Consider the following 15,238-nt stretch of genomic DNA (forward strand, 5'->3'; position numbering starts at 1 on the left):
GTAAAAGGCTAATATTAAAAGCCCAGCATAATAGATTACTGTGTGATACCTAAGGAAATACAGCAATCATGAGATTGTCTTTCTAATGGTTATTTATTTAGTCAAAACTAAAGATGAACTCAAAATACTAGGCAAGAATTTTGGAAAGGGAAAGAAAAGAAAATAGAAATAATATTTCAGTAAACCTTCTTGCTAAGATACCTTTCCACAGTAGGTATTGAGCCCTTAGGGAAGCTGACCAGATGCAGCTTAAGAAGGTTCCCTAATTGTAAAAGTTGAGGCAATGTCGTTAACTCCCAAAAGTCTTCTTCAGATTCTACTGTAAGGTGTCCCACTACTATGCTGGTGTCTGTTAAGAAAGAACAAGATGTACATTTTTGGCAATGTAATGGACACTGAATCAGGAGGAGACAAAGGTGACAAAAGAATATTTTGCTGAATTCTTTCTAAGAACCATTGGGAACCAACTTGCCTTATATTTCCAAAGGTGAGTTTCTATAACTGTGACAAGGTAACACTCTAATTGTATCTTTAATATGATAATTTATCTTTGCAAATAAATTAGTAAGAGCTACTTTATTGGATACTTTGTTACTTTTGTGAACTTTTTGGAATAAGAAAAAGTTTCATATTCATAAGCATAGCAGTAAAGATATACTGATCTTAAACACAGCAGTAGATGTATACCAATAATAAAATATTGTTAGTTATTCTTTTTATAATTACACTAAAATTTTGAGGAGAATGATTTCCTCTTCATTTAGAATTGAAATTATTTATTTGCCATGCAAAATTATATTATGTATAATATATGGGAAGCACAACATCAACAATTAGTAAAAAATACTTGATGATATTTTAATTTTTTTCAGTCTAAGTTTCCTTAAGGCTTTTTCTATTTGAACTGATTTCATTACAATAACTATGTGAAACTGCTATCAATCAGAAATATATACTGCATTTTCAACATGGGTTTAGTTCTAACCCACAAAATAATGGCTTAGTAATGCACTGATTCATGGGCAATTTATTGAATTTAAGGAAATGAGATTTAGTTCATGCTTGAAGGATTCCCTTGTACACGTCATGTGCTAAGTCTAGGAAGTACAGACTGAAGACATTTTTGTAAATGAGATGATGACACTCAGTGACACACCTATTAGCAGGCAGTAGACAGGAGTACTGGGAGGAACTAAAATTCAAAGCACGCAACCAATTAGGTTATGCATATGGCACTTTATGAACTATTCAGGAAGTGATTGCAAAATCACCTGCGTGGATATATAGCTCCACTGCTGGTTTTTCTAGCCAGGAAGAATGTCTGAACTCCCTGCACACTGACCTCTCTACATCAGTCTAGTGAGCAGAGTCTTTCAGCTGACTTCTTCATCTATTTGGACCATGATGTGGATGCGATCACTTCTTGCGTGTTTTATTTTTCATCTGTCTCTTTCTCAGTCTCCAAATGTGTAAGTGATTGCATAAAGTTGTGTTACTATAGCTGGAATAAAATAGAAATTATTACACTTTTACTGTAATGACTTTAAATAATATTTAAGTAGTAATTTAAATAATATTATTATTGCACAGTGTGATCTAAAATATCTGTTTGTAAGACTTAGTTTGAATTTGGATGACAACAAAATACTGATTAAGAGTTAGAACTGTGCTGTACACTTATGTTCAGGTAAAATGCATGAGGCTTCTACTGGAGAATGAACATGGATAGTAGGAAAATATGAAATTGGATGTGCATACTAAGTAGTTAAGAGGCAAAAGCATTATAGAAATATGCTTCTTTGTAAGTGGAATATTCTGTATTGTCTACAAAGTTCAGTTCATAAAGTAATAGTGAAGTCTTAAGATTTAGTCTTTTGATGCATTTCTAACATTAGGAAATAATGCATTTCTTAAATTCACAAACTTTTTGGCTAACAAAATAATTGATAATGAGCTAATCCTTCCTTTAACAACTTCAGTTCTAATGCTTCTAATTAAACTCTGTAGGCAGTATGTTCTGCTGGTCCCTTCTGTTCTGCAAGAAAGCTCTATGGATAAAGTTTGTGCCCAGCTTTCCAATCTGACCGAATCTGTTGTTCTGACTGTCTCCCTCAACTATGGTGAGGTCTTGACCAAAATATTTGAAGAGGATGTTACAGGAGAAAATTTCTTCAAGTGTACCAATTTTGAGGTAAATTTTTTACTCTACTTACTTTAGAAAAGAATCCTGCAGGGACAGGAAAGCCACCCACATAACTGACTTCCTAGGAACAGAGAAACAATCTGACAATGTGAATAATGTTATCATAATTTTTAAAGTACAGTCTTTGCTTTGAAATGATGTAAGCACACTTAAATTGTGGGAGGAAGAAGATTCAAAACTTTTGATTTTTTGACAGAAATTAGCTTAAGAGAATAAGGTCTATAAAAAGCAAAACCCTGGTCCAGTGAAGGGAAGTTTTAAGAAAGATCACAAAGAACAACACATTTTAATTAGTTAAATGAGATAAGATAAAAATGACAGGACAAGAGGAATGAACAAGGCTGGTGATACAAGAGCTACAGAGGACAAGTTATGAACTCAAACTTTCAGGACTACCCACGCAGCAGCAGTGACAGAGATTTCTTGCAATAACAACAACCTCATAAAATATCTTGTTGCACCCAGGTTCCTCAGGCCAGCTCAGACCCACTGGCTTTCATCACATTCTTGGCTAAAGGAGCCACTGTCCTGCTAGAAGAGAGAAGATCTGTGGCAATCAGGCGCAAGGAAAATATGGTCTTTGTACAGACAGATAAATCCATCTATAAGCCTGCACAGGATGGTATGTATACCTACAATTTTTATTCTCAACTAACATCTTTTATAGGATTTTTAAATAGATGCTATACAGTATTATTACAGTCTTTTATTATATCAAAATAGACTGGGAACCTCGCTTCAAAAATACAAGATAGAAGTGTATATCATATGCATGCTAGGGATTTCATTTCCTAAACTATGCGGGAAGCCTCAAAAACTGTAGTTTTGAAGAACTCCTTAATATTTGAATGATATCCATATTATTCTGGGGAATCATGAAATTTTACTTTATACAAATTTAGGAGCTTGTCACTGAATTAAATATAAAACAATGGCAATGCATGTCAATAGTATATCAAGAGATACACCTAATGGCTAAAGAACTTCCCAGTGATAGAATAAACAGTGTGTGATTTTTTTTTATTTTAAAGAGAAAAGAACAAATTAATAAACACAAAGACATAAACAAAACAACATAAAAATGATAAAAACGATGCAGAATTTCAAACAAAGGGACAGGAAATTAACAATGGTGGTTGTATTACATATCATTATCTTCAAATTTGTTACTCAGACAAATACAGCTATGTAAAATTGATCAAACAAACGTGAAATATTCCTTTCAATAAAGCAACTGAAATTAGTAGTACAATTGTCTTAGCTATCTTGTGTATGTGTATGTATATATATATATATATATATATATATACACACACACACACAGAGAGAGAGATTTTTCCTTCTTTCTTTCTTGTCTCTTTTCCCTAATCCCAGTTGTTCTTTCCCTTTGAGCAGTTTCTTTCCCTTTCACAATATCTATTGTGCCTTTCAGATTTTACTTATTCTTTCAGGTTCTTAGATCAGGGAGACAATATGATGTTTACACATGAGGGTCTGATTTATTTTACTTATGAGCATGGTCGCTAGCTGCATCCATCTACCTATAAAAGCCTCGAGCTTATCTTTCTTTACACCTGAGTAACATTCTATAATATAAAAATACCACAATTTTTTTATCCATTCTTCAGTTGGTGGGAATTTGGGTTGTGTGATTTTTAGTTAAGTTGAAAAGCCTCAGTCTCCTGTATTTGGAAAGAGTTAATGAACATAAATTATAACAGTCGAAAGAGAGATCTTTCTGATGAAGGAAATGACATATGAGAAAGCACAGAGGTAAAATTCACTGATAAATTGTACCTCAGTGTTTAATGAACTTTTTGGGGTGGAGAAAATGCATGGAAAGTAGAAAAACAGGTTGGAATGAATAAAAGAATTCAAGGAAATCCCCACATGCTGGGGCTGAAGAGGCGTTCAGGCAATTAAGCAATTATGAAGAGTCTCTGTAGATCTGCGAATCAGACCATGATGGAAGCATCTGAAGATTGCTCTGAGTCATCTGTGGGTACTGTGAAAGTACAAAGGCTGCTTCTGTCACTAGTAGTAGCTCTTTACAATACTACTGATGAGACGTGCAATGTACTTGGACAAGAATGGGCATGAAAACAAAGAGGAAAGTTTTACACAAAAAAATCATATGAAATGGCTTTCTGTATTTCTACTATTCAGATAGACTACTGCTGAAAACCAAAATGAACAAAACAAAAAGTATTATTTTTTTGAAATGCGACATGAGCAAATTTTTCAGTCAACCTTTCACTATATTCACATATTCCTAGGAATGTATGAAAAATAATGATGTCATATTGACTGATAAATTGAGATTTAAACTTACGTGCAAAAGAACATATGGTGACATATTTTATTTTTATATAAATCATGGAAAAATCCCTTACATGCACACATTTGAAGTTTAATGAATCACAGTACTAAACTATTCTCATGCCAGTTTAGAAATATATTTCTTCTTTAATGAAGCATTCACTTAAAATTTTTTCATCACCTTAAAAACATATTTCTCAATTTAAGCTGAAAATATTTTAATAGGCACATATCTTCTTCAAACTACTCTGGCTTTCTCAAATGCGTGTTAAAAGGGCTGGACGTGTAACTCAAGCGGAGAGCATTTGCCTAGCACACAAGAGGCCCTGAATTCTATTCCCAACACTGAAAACCAACAACACCAGGAAAAATATCAGTTTCCCTCAGTGTCTGCGGGAGATTGGTTTCAGGACTGCTGCTGGCACCAAAATGTGTGCACGCTCAAGTCTCTTGAATGAAATGGCCCAGTGTTTGCAAAGACCTATGCACATTCTCCCATACACTTTTTTTTATTATTTTAGCATTTAGTTATTTTTTTTATTATAAAGGGAATAAAAACTTAAAAAATTAGAAGTGATACAGAATTTCAAAAATGCTCAGATGATAGGAATTTAACAATGGTTGTTATATTGCGTATTGTTACCTTTAAAGTCATTGTTCAGATTTCCAGATATAGGCATGTAAAATTCCCTAGATCACTTATAATCCTAATATTCTGTAAAAGCTATGCAGTTAATTTACTGTCTTGTTCAGGGAATGCTAACAAAAAAGTCTGTACTTCCTCAGCACTGACTCAATATTTTCATTTGTGAATATTTTTGTTCTGCTGTTAGTTGAACCTGAGAATGCAGGATTTACAGGTAGAAATGGCCGGCCAGCTGCAGGGCCATGTTAATTACTGTCCCCAGAATATACTTCTCCTTCTCTAAATACCTTCCTGGTATACTCATGTAACACAAATCTGAATATATTTTTAAACAGATGGAGACACCCCCAACATGTGTCTCATGTATGTTTTATATTTATTTCTGTCTAATTGTTTCCATCTCCTAGCACAAAGATCTGAGAAGTTTCAGTGATTCTCAAGCTTCAGTGAGGAAAACTGCTTGGAAAGCTTGTTAAAAGTTTATATTACTGTGAGGGAAAAGTGACTTTAAAATCTGTCTTCTAAAAATAATTGTCACGGGTAGGCACACTTTGAAAAGCTCTAATATACAGTTGGAGGGAAGATGTTTTGTGCACTGACTCGCGGGTTAAGGCTTGGCCGGTGAGGCAGTTTTGAGTGAGTTTTAGATGATTAAGATCGCAGCTTGTTCGGACATCAGCAGTACTGTGATTTTGAAGAACGCCGAACTGAGGGAGGGGAGAACTACTTGCTGCAGTAACAGAAACTGTGCTGTAGGTGCACGTCCGTGCCACACTCTTCTGCTCTCGCCCTGCCATTTCCTCTTCCCTTCACTTCAGGGTCGTGAAAAAGCGCTCGTTCAGAGTAGTACTGGGGCACCACAGAGAAACGGGAGCATGAAACAAGTCCGAGGGGTGCCTCGGTTTCTAAACTTTGTGTAGACCCAGGACCTGGTAAGCAAAGAGTAGGAACACATCTGTGCTCAGGAAGAGAAGGAGTCTATATGGCTAACCCAAGCGAATCCCAAGGAATTCCCAGGATTCCTGCTGAGAAGACCTGGAGAGGACAGGGCTTGGAAGGATGGTACTATTTACTCCAAATGCACAGAAATATAATTCTTAGTTGAAAGCAATGTTTCCTTCTTTTTCTTATCCATCCACTTTCTAGTGAAGGACCTATGTGCAACCAAAGGGAAACAATGGAGTGCAGAAATAAGTGATGAGATGTACACAACTGAGGAGGGCTCATTTCTCAAGAAATTGATCATTTTTGTCTGAGATGTAATTGCAGTGATTGAGACTTTACCTAGCACTGTGCACTCGGGGAGATGGGTGTACTAGTTATTGAACTCAGGGCCTTCACACTGAGTTGCATCCTCGGGGCTTTTTCATTTTTTATTTGTGACAAGGTCTTGCTAAAATACCCAATCTGGGGCAGCCCTCTGCCTCGACTTCCCAGAAGGCTGGGACTGAAGGAATGCACCACCAAGCCTGACTTAATGCCACTTGTTCTTCTGTTCTTTGTCCTTTCTCTCCTCCTCATCCTTCTCCATTATCATCTCCTTCTTCTTTCTCCACTGTTCCTTTTCTCCTTCTTCCTGCTCTTCTCCTCTTCTTCTTTATGAAAACGTATTGTGATTCTGTGACATGCTAAAACCACAGTGCGTATTTGCTTTGCTAAAGCTTCCTTGACACCATCTTCATGCCTATGGACCGCTTCTTTCTCACTTCTGAACAGTGACAGGTAAAACGACATCAGTGCAGGCTAGAAATCTTACAAGACGCTGTTCACGGCTAAGTTAAAGTAAATTAAATTCTTTGCAACTCAAGAAAAGAGTCACAAATCATCTAGATGCACTTCGTCATGTGTTTTCTAGCTTCTCATTTAACATACCATGCATAGAAGTATCTTACTGTGCCATTCGTGAAGTCTTTGACCAAAGTGATTTGCTTGGCTGAAAATTAGATATTTATTTGACAGGATCTTTCTGAGTGTTATAAGCACTTCTGTCCAAATTTGTGTGATAGCAAAGAAAAGCAGTGCAACACAGAGATCAGAAAGAAGGTTAGGATCGCCACCTCATTTGCTCTTTCATAGGCAATGATAGAGCAGTCCTCAAGAAATTTGAATCGGTTTCATCTAGTAGGATTTCAGATTGCAAGGTCTTCCCTGAAAATAATCAACATGAACTTCTTATTCCCTGAAATTCTCTAGTAAGTGCATCATTATATTTGTTTAAAGCATCTACTCTGCAAAAACAAAAGACTTAGAAAAATAAGATATTGCCATTAAAATTTAGAATTAATTTTTAGTTTCTGTAATAAAAATATATATTCATATACCAGTTTATGAAGATATTTGATTAGAGGAAAAAATTTCACCAAAAATCTGAAAGATGTTTTAAGCTCCTGAAATAGAGTTGAGGAGGAATTATTTTAATTTACTTCTAGTCCAGAGAAAACATGAGTACTCCCATTGTCTAGGAAAGACACTCGTGAAATTCTTGTGTTCCCATTGGCAACCATTATTACTCTATGAAGAAAGAAATTATTTTCCTATTTGACAATTTAGTGTGATTTTGGCAGTTAGTTTACTAAAAGTAAATGTGAGTTATGTGCACTTAAATCCTATGGCTTTGCCCTGTTTGGGTCAACCATCCAGGTGACCAGGCCAGAATGCAAAACCACACAGAGCTGATGGGGTGTTAGGAGTTCACCCCTTTGTGGGGGTGTGGGGAGCAGGCAAAGCTGGATTCAAATGAGAGGGGTGTGAGCTGCATGCCTGTCCTCAAAGACGTCTGTGATAAGTATAAAAATAGGATTAAAGTTGATCTTGAAAATAAAGAATAAGACAAATCATCCATAATCCTAGTATCTAAAAATAATTATATTACATGACTTTGAAAGAATATGAGAAAATTTATTTTGAAAATTTTGATGTGCATATGGTAGCTAGTGAACATAGCTCAAGAAATTTTTATGGTCATAGTTTTCACAATTTTAAAGAAAAAAAAGCTGTGTATTACAAGTTATTTATGCTATAACTAGATGGAGAAAAGATTTTGAATAGTACCGAGAAATGCACACATTTTCTTAACCTAATAGCTCCTGAAAAAGTTAAATTTTAGATGGAAAACTTCAAGAACATATAGCTCATAATAAAGAGAGTGTCCTTATAAAAGAAGATGTTAATAAACTTACCTATATGTGATCTAATATTATAAATATCATAAATGCATCCTGGGATGGACATCATTCTAAAACATGTATTTTATAGTCCATGTCAATTTTTAAAAACAAGCAAGATGTAGTTAAGGAGATTCTACATGGAGAATATACAAACAAAACACACAAGTATTTTTGGTTAGTATTTTTTAACTTATTTATGTACTGGGGATAGTTCTTAATTTTTTAATAAGCATGTGTTATTTTACATTAAACTATGGATGGTAAAATTGAAATATCAGTTAACATTATAAGAAATAAATTTTCCTACAAATAAACAATGGATAATATTGTGGTAAAAAAAATCTGAGGGAATTTTACATTTTAATATGCCTGAAAGACATCAGTTCAAATAACAAACCTGCTATGCGCTAGGTAACCTGATTTACTGTAACAATATAAAGGTAATGAGCAGTACAAAATTCGTAAGCAAGAAACAGATCAGGAAGACTGACATAAAACTATTTATAAATGTGTTATGCTAACTGTTGTATAGGGACACAGACAAGCATGATACAATAGTGGTGTGACAGGACAGGATGCAGATAGAGATACATGGAAATACATTCAGAGTAAAACGGTAACTGACTTAGTAAAAAAATACATTGCATTCAACAAAACAGATTCCACTTGTGTTTTGACAAATTAAAGCAGGGGCTTCCAAATATTCAATGGTAAGATAACAAAGAAAACTCTCCCTCATACAGGTAGAAAAGAGAAGACGTTATCACAGCAATAGCCATGAAAGAGGTGAAAATGGAGGAGTGGAGCGACTATGCAGAGACACGTTCTGTCAGGTTAGGTAGTACCTCCAGGAGTGGCTGGGTAGGAGGCTGCAGGGATGGTCAGAAAATAATGTGTTAGTTACCAAGTTATTCAGATACTGCCTTGTGCAATGGGAAGTTGTCATCAAAGAAAAAACAAGATCAAGTTTAATCCTCCATCTGCTGATCATAGGATTAACTAGGTCAAGGCAACAGCAGTGGCATAGATCCAGGAGGAAACTGCTGCAGGAGATCAAATAAAAGAGGATTATGAATTGGAGCAAAGGAGAAATCAATTTGTAAATGGCCGAACTAGAAGAGTGGGTAGATTAGGATGGAGGGAAATAATGTCTCAAGATAACTAAGCAGAGATGTGGATGAAGTGAATGTGAACAGCACGGGTGGGGAAAGTTACTCTGAGCAAGAAAATTAGCAAGTGCAGGATTTTCAAGGTACAAAAAGGTGAAAGATTAGGAGTACAGTGTCTCTGACTTGAACATATGTAGTGAAAAAATATAAACTAATAAAATGGGAACTAGTAAGACATCAATAAGCTTGAAGGAGCATTGAAGAGTTCACTTTTAGGAACACTAGGTGTGAGTTGTTTTTTAAACATTTAGTCAGTCTTGTCAAATAGGAGTAAGTACTTGTGACTCCTTAGGTAGGATGAAGGGTTGGAGACGTGACTCTGGGTTAACTAATGTAAAGAGCATCTTGAAAACCATGAGATTTTGGTTGAGATCAAGATTTCTCAAACAATCTTTTGACTGTCTCGAGATATTCTGAAGCCATGCTTCTATTTTATTTTTACTATTTGACATCACACAGGCACATATAAGTAGAATGAGAAAATGGATTATCAATAAAGATTTTTTAAAATTAACATATGAATAAATAAATGGAAGCTAGGAGGGTATGGATGGTCTGGAACAGTGAGATTAACAAAGTTGAACACTGAGGTATTCTAAAAAGCAGACATAAAGGGCTGGCAATATATGTACATGGATGGTGACAGAGTATTACCACCAGTGAGCGGCTTTTCCCCCCAAAGTGTAGTAATTGTGGTATGATGACAACTTTTAAGAATTTTTATTCTCTTTTAAAGGAAAGCTAAAGCACCCTGTAGCATGGAGCATGTGAAAATGGCTCATGACATCTTTAACTGGTGGAAAATAACACCAATAGCTCAGTGAAATTCCATATATAATATAATTAAGACAACTTGTTGCATAGGTTTTTGGGAGCCCATGACATCTAAATCAAAATGTATTTCAATGAAAGTGCAAAGATGTTGACGATAGTTGTGATGTCAGGAAGTCGTCTACTCCTTTTTGAGTCGTTAAGATGTACACAGTCACCACTAGAGGGACCCAGAGCACAGTAGAGATGGAGAGAAAGCTCAGAAAAATAGGGACACAGGGAAACGTCTTTACAAGAAAATGAATTTTTCTGACAGGACAGTTACAGGGACTTGACAAAAGCCACCAGGCTGAGAATTGACATGGAGGTAAGGACATAGCTGGAAAATAGTGTGAACGTGAAGGTATGGATGACTGCAGGTGCCGACAGTGAAAGATTAGGAAGCAGGAGCTGTGGTTGATGAGCAAAGAAAAGACACATTGAACGAAGTACGCACAAAATCTCTATGGTGAATTGTTTTAAGAACTAATTTACCTCCCCCGTTTCCCCATCTGTTCCTCCTTTAATGAAGTGATTACGTCGCCTTGGACACATTTTTTGGTGATCTGTAGGAGGCAAAAGTGCAAATCAAGTAAAACCATGGCAAGAAGTTCTTGCCATGAATATTTTCTCAGCAGCCTAACCCGCCTGTTACAGTAACCACTGCATCTATGGATTATACACGATATGTGTGCCATTACTGTCACCGATTGCAATAAGCTGTCTTCTGATTTGCCTGGGTTAATCCATTTAGTAAGAAAGCTGTTGTGACCAAAGATAAATATGTCCTTACACCATGTCTATTTCCTTCTCCAGTGTTGTTTCGGATTGTGTCTATGGATGATGATTTGAAACCTGTTGAAGAAGTGGTAAGTTACAGCTGGAAATACCTACGTTATCAAGCACTGCTTTGCTCCTCACAGCATACAGTTAATCTCTGCAAATGAGACAGACCAGTCTAAAGTATGGGCTATGTTCCTGTTAGTATAGAAGCCCTTGTGTTCCTCACTTAGACTCAGACTTTTTATTTCCTTCTTCATCCTCTTTCTCTCTATATTTAGCAAACAGAATGAAAGGTGTTTTCCAATTACAAATAATAGCAATTTACTGTACTTCTACCATTAGAAAGCACTGTATGAGAACAACTGATTGAAAGACAGAAAAGGTACTCCTCCTAGCCTCAACATGATTTTTAGAAGAGAGGTAGTTGGGAAAGAAAATAAATTAGCAAAATGAAAGTGACACAAAAAAATATAAGCAGGAGCTTGGGGAGGTAGCTCAGTGCAGAACATGGGGGTTCAATCTTAAGTGTATGCAGAGCCAGGTGCGGTGGTACATGCCTATAATCCCAGCACCCAGAAGGCTGAGGCAGGAGATTAACATGAGTTTGAGGCCAGCCTGGGCTACATAAATGAGATCAAGGCTAGCCTGCATACATGATGAGAGCCTGCCTCAAAACAAACCAAAAAAAGTATATGCAGACTATATCACTCTGTCTTTGACATCTAGAAGAATATAACATGTCAGATAGTAAGCTCTGATAATTATAGGATGAACAAATTGTGTATTGAGAGAATGGTAAGCTACTATACAGAGTGAATATTTTATAACATGAGTGAGCTAACAATAAGTGAATGAAAACATTATGGCTGCTGCCAAAGAGATGTATTATGTTGCGTCAACTTCCCCAGAATGAGATTCTGAGCCAGAAAAAAATGAACAAGTGAATTCTCAATAAAGTGTTGCAGAAAGAACCAGCAAACGGGGGCAGGGGTAGAGCAGATGCGAGAAAAAGTCAAACTGAGCACAGCTGATTTCAAAGTTAAGTAGTCACCCCGATGAGCAGGGAGCTCCAGAACAAGTGACAGTTCAGAGTTTGCTGCACTTTCAGAAAAAGAAATTAGTCTTTCATACTCAACTGCCAGGCAGCTGTTGCTTATGGGCAACCTTCAAGGTACAAGTAGCCCCTCTCTCCTGACCTTGAACTTGTCAAGCCCGAGGACCTGCCTCTCAAGAAGTTTGCTGCTGAAAGCTCTTCGGAGCAGAGCACAGCAAAACGGGACCAGGTATCAAGAACTAGCGAGAGCGATGTAAGCGTGCTGCATTGGCCATGCCTGCTATAGGTGCCGTGGAGAGATGAAACTAGGAGATTCTTAGAAAATAAAGATAACCCAATGCTCCATTTAGAGAAGGGAAGAGATTACTGCAAGGGGAGGAAAATGTTAGTGAAGACTCATAGGGCGAGGATGAAGGAGATTTAAGGAACACCGAAATGTAAGGGTCTCGCTTCGCTGAAACCTCTGTTGCAAGGCGTGCTGGTGAAAAAGCTGGGGAGGAGGCTTCATGTCATGTTGTGAAGGCATCTGAATTTGTCATAACAGAGCGCTTTGGGTACAGAACAGGGGAGGGCAGTGAAGAGAGTGGTGATCCAGGGCCTCTTTTCATTTCTTCTTTTAATTTTTATTAGTAAGTATTTGCAGTGCATAATAATTACATCCACTGTGAGGTTTAGTCCATGTGCATAACACATTTTAATTCTTATTTGCACCAAGCTACTAAAAGGGGGAAAGTGTTGTTAACTTTTATAGAAAATGACTGTTTCTCAGAGAAATATGGAGGAGTTCCTTCTCAGTTGCTGACCTGCACTTGGGGGAGTGACTAAATAGCAAGGAGATGGAGATCCTCTGAAATAGTGTCACAGCAGGAGGCAGCAGTCCAGTTTTAAAAAGGGCGCTGTTAAAGAATGATCATAAGACAGTGAATTGTGGCTAAGGAGAGTCAAAACTTTCTGCAACAAGATACCTGACCTACTTTTCATGTAGTTCAGAAGCAAACATGTTAGAACTAGCAATTCTATTATGATCTCTCATGTCAGTCTATCAACCGAGCAGTTTCATTGAAGTTCATTAAGCTTTCGGGGCTGTGTGTACTGATTACTCCTTCCTTCCACCAAATCACCCTTGTCCTTACATATGCAAGGCGTCAGCTCTTCTAACGCACTTCCTCTTCTCACCTCCTTTCTTCACACTAATTTTGCTGAATATCTGCTTAACTTTAGCATTTGGGTAGCTAATTTGAGTACCAAAAATTCTTTTATTAATTTAAATTCTAAATTACTTCTGTGAAGTAGCTTGTGTTTCCTGTGCTTTTTGGTTCTAGATTGAAGCTCATTTATTTTTAAGAATGGGTCTTCTCTCTCTAAGCAAAGTAGCAAGTACTCTTGAAACAGAAGCACACACTCTACCACTGCACTATACCCCTAGTCTAATAATTATTCTGAACTGAAGGACCACGGGCTTCTTGAATTTAGGGGGCTGCCATGTAATTATAATTCCTTTTTTTAGTCCCTCCCCTACCATTTTTGATTATTTTTATTTTCAGGAAGTCCAAATATGAGTATAGTAATGACTCCATTTGCCTGAGCACAACAGAATTAATGAAGTGTTTCTTCACATATGGGTCTCAGGAAAGAATATCACTTGTAGCAAATATTTCAGGGGTGATTCTATGACATAGCAAACAGCATTCACTTATGCAAAGATGAAAATTAATGTCATATTTCCAGTAGTGTAAGCAGTTAACAGATTATTTGATTATCTCTTTCTAGTCCAATATTTCTAAGATTAGCCCTATTTCAGCAATTATCCAATCTATTTATTTGATTCAGGATAGGCTGGTCTTCTGAGAGATCACGAATTCACAGCAAATTTGATGATATAATCAAAAGATAGAGATGATAGGACTCTTCTTTATCAGATGGACCAAGGTTCAGAGCATAGGAATATTTTCTTCTGCCCAAGTGCTGTATCTTTCCTTTCTGTCATTTTCTATAATTTGTTTATTGTTTTTTTCTCTTCCTAAGTCAGTGCCTTGTAGCATATGCAAACATTCTTTTTTTCCAAGCAGTTTCATTTGCATTAGGAATTCCACATCTTTCCTTCAACTTACTGCAAGAACTAGAGCAGTCTTCATAAGTGCTAGTTTTGGTGCAAAAGAGAGATCCAGGAAAGGCTGGTTTCCTTGGATCTAGGCTGACTAAGCAAAATTCAGTGCAGAAAGAGTCATTAGTCATTAGTTGGAGCAAAATAAACTATATTTCAATACTTATTTCAGAGAAAACAAGCAGTTTAAAACAATGGTAATTTCACTAAATTCTTTTGTTCTAGTCATTTGAAGCAGCCCAAGGTTAGTATAATTCATACAAATTAAGTAATAAAAATCCAACTTAGTGAACACAATGAAAGCCATCTTGGAAATATCATAAGTAGCTAACAAAAGGGATAGTATTCTAACTTTAATACTCTTGGGAATTTGATCCAAATGATCCACCTATCATGGCACCTACAGAAAACACATTTTTGTCTTCATCCTGTGAGGGAATCTGATGAGCAATTCTGTCTCAATGCTCTAGTTGATAATACAGTAGGAACTTTCCTCAATAACCTCACAGTATTTCATCAAGGACGTATCATTTCATGAATTTATATCTAGAGTTAGAGCCCTTGATTCTCTGTATGATTTTTCTAGTTTGAAGAATTCCACACACAGGTTATAGTAAGAATCCTGTTCCTATGTCTATTATTTTATTTTATTAGTAGATAGATGTTGGCAGTACTGAAGTTTATTTCATCTTGAGGAAAAGGTGCCTGTACCTTGTTTCTTTGTTTAATCCCCTTCCTCTCACCTCCCTACTTCTGTCTCTAAATCTCTTTCCCTGCTTTGATTTTATTGCTGTTATTCTTAGCTCATGCTATGACTTGTAATGTTTGTATTCATTGTTGGTACCTGGAAATGGCGTATGTTAAATCTTGTGGCTTCTTCTCCCCTTGGCTGGCTCCTTTTTCCCTCAGTATCCTCAATCCCTTCCCACTTCCAAGAGATCGATCCCTTTCTTGCCTTTTATTACCCTTTACTTTGCTCTTTT

General features: G+C 36.5%; 1 protein-coding gene across 1 annotated transcript in view; it reads left to right on the forward strand.

Moving 5' to 3' along the window:
* Nucleotides 1-331: 331 nt before the first annotated feature.
* LOC102020994 (ovostatin-like) overlaps nt 332-15,238 on the forward strand; it is a 65,825-nt gene continuing 50,918 nt past the window's right edge. Inside the window, exons 1-5 of the mRNA XM_005378886.2 lie at nt 332-487; nt 1,309-1,469; nt 2,008-2,191; nt 2,669-2,825; nt 11,131-11,183. Coding sequence (XP_005378943.1) covers nt 1,402-1,469; nt 2,008-2,191; nt 2,669-2,825; nt 11,131-11,183 — 462 coding nt within the window. The 5' untranslated portion in view covers nt 332-487; nt 1,309-1,401. The remainder of the gene's footprint in view (nt 488-1,308; nt 1,470-2,007; nt 2,192-2,668; nt 2,826-11,130; nt 11,184-15,238) is intronic.

The sequence above is a fragment of the Chinchilla lanigera genome, unplaced genomic scaffold (genome assembly GCF_000276665.1).
Source record: "Chinchilla lanigera isolate Chin_1 unplaced genomic scaffold, ChiLan1.0 scaffold00012, whole genome shotgun sequence".
Taxonomy (NCBI): Eukaryota; Metazoa; Chordata; class Mammalia; order Rodentia; family Chinchillidae; genus Chinchilla; species Chinchilla lanigera.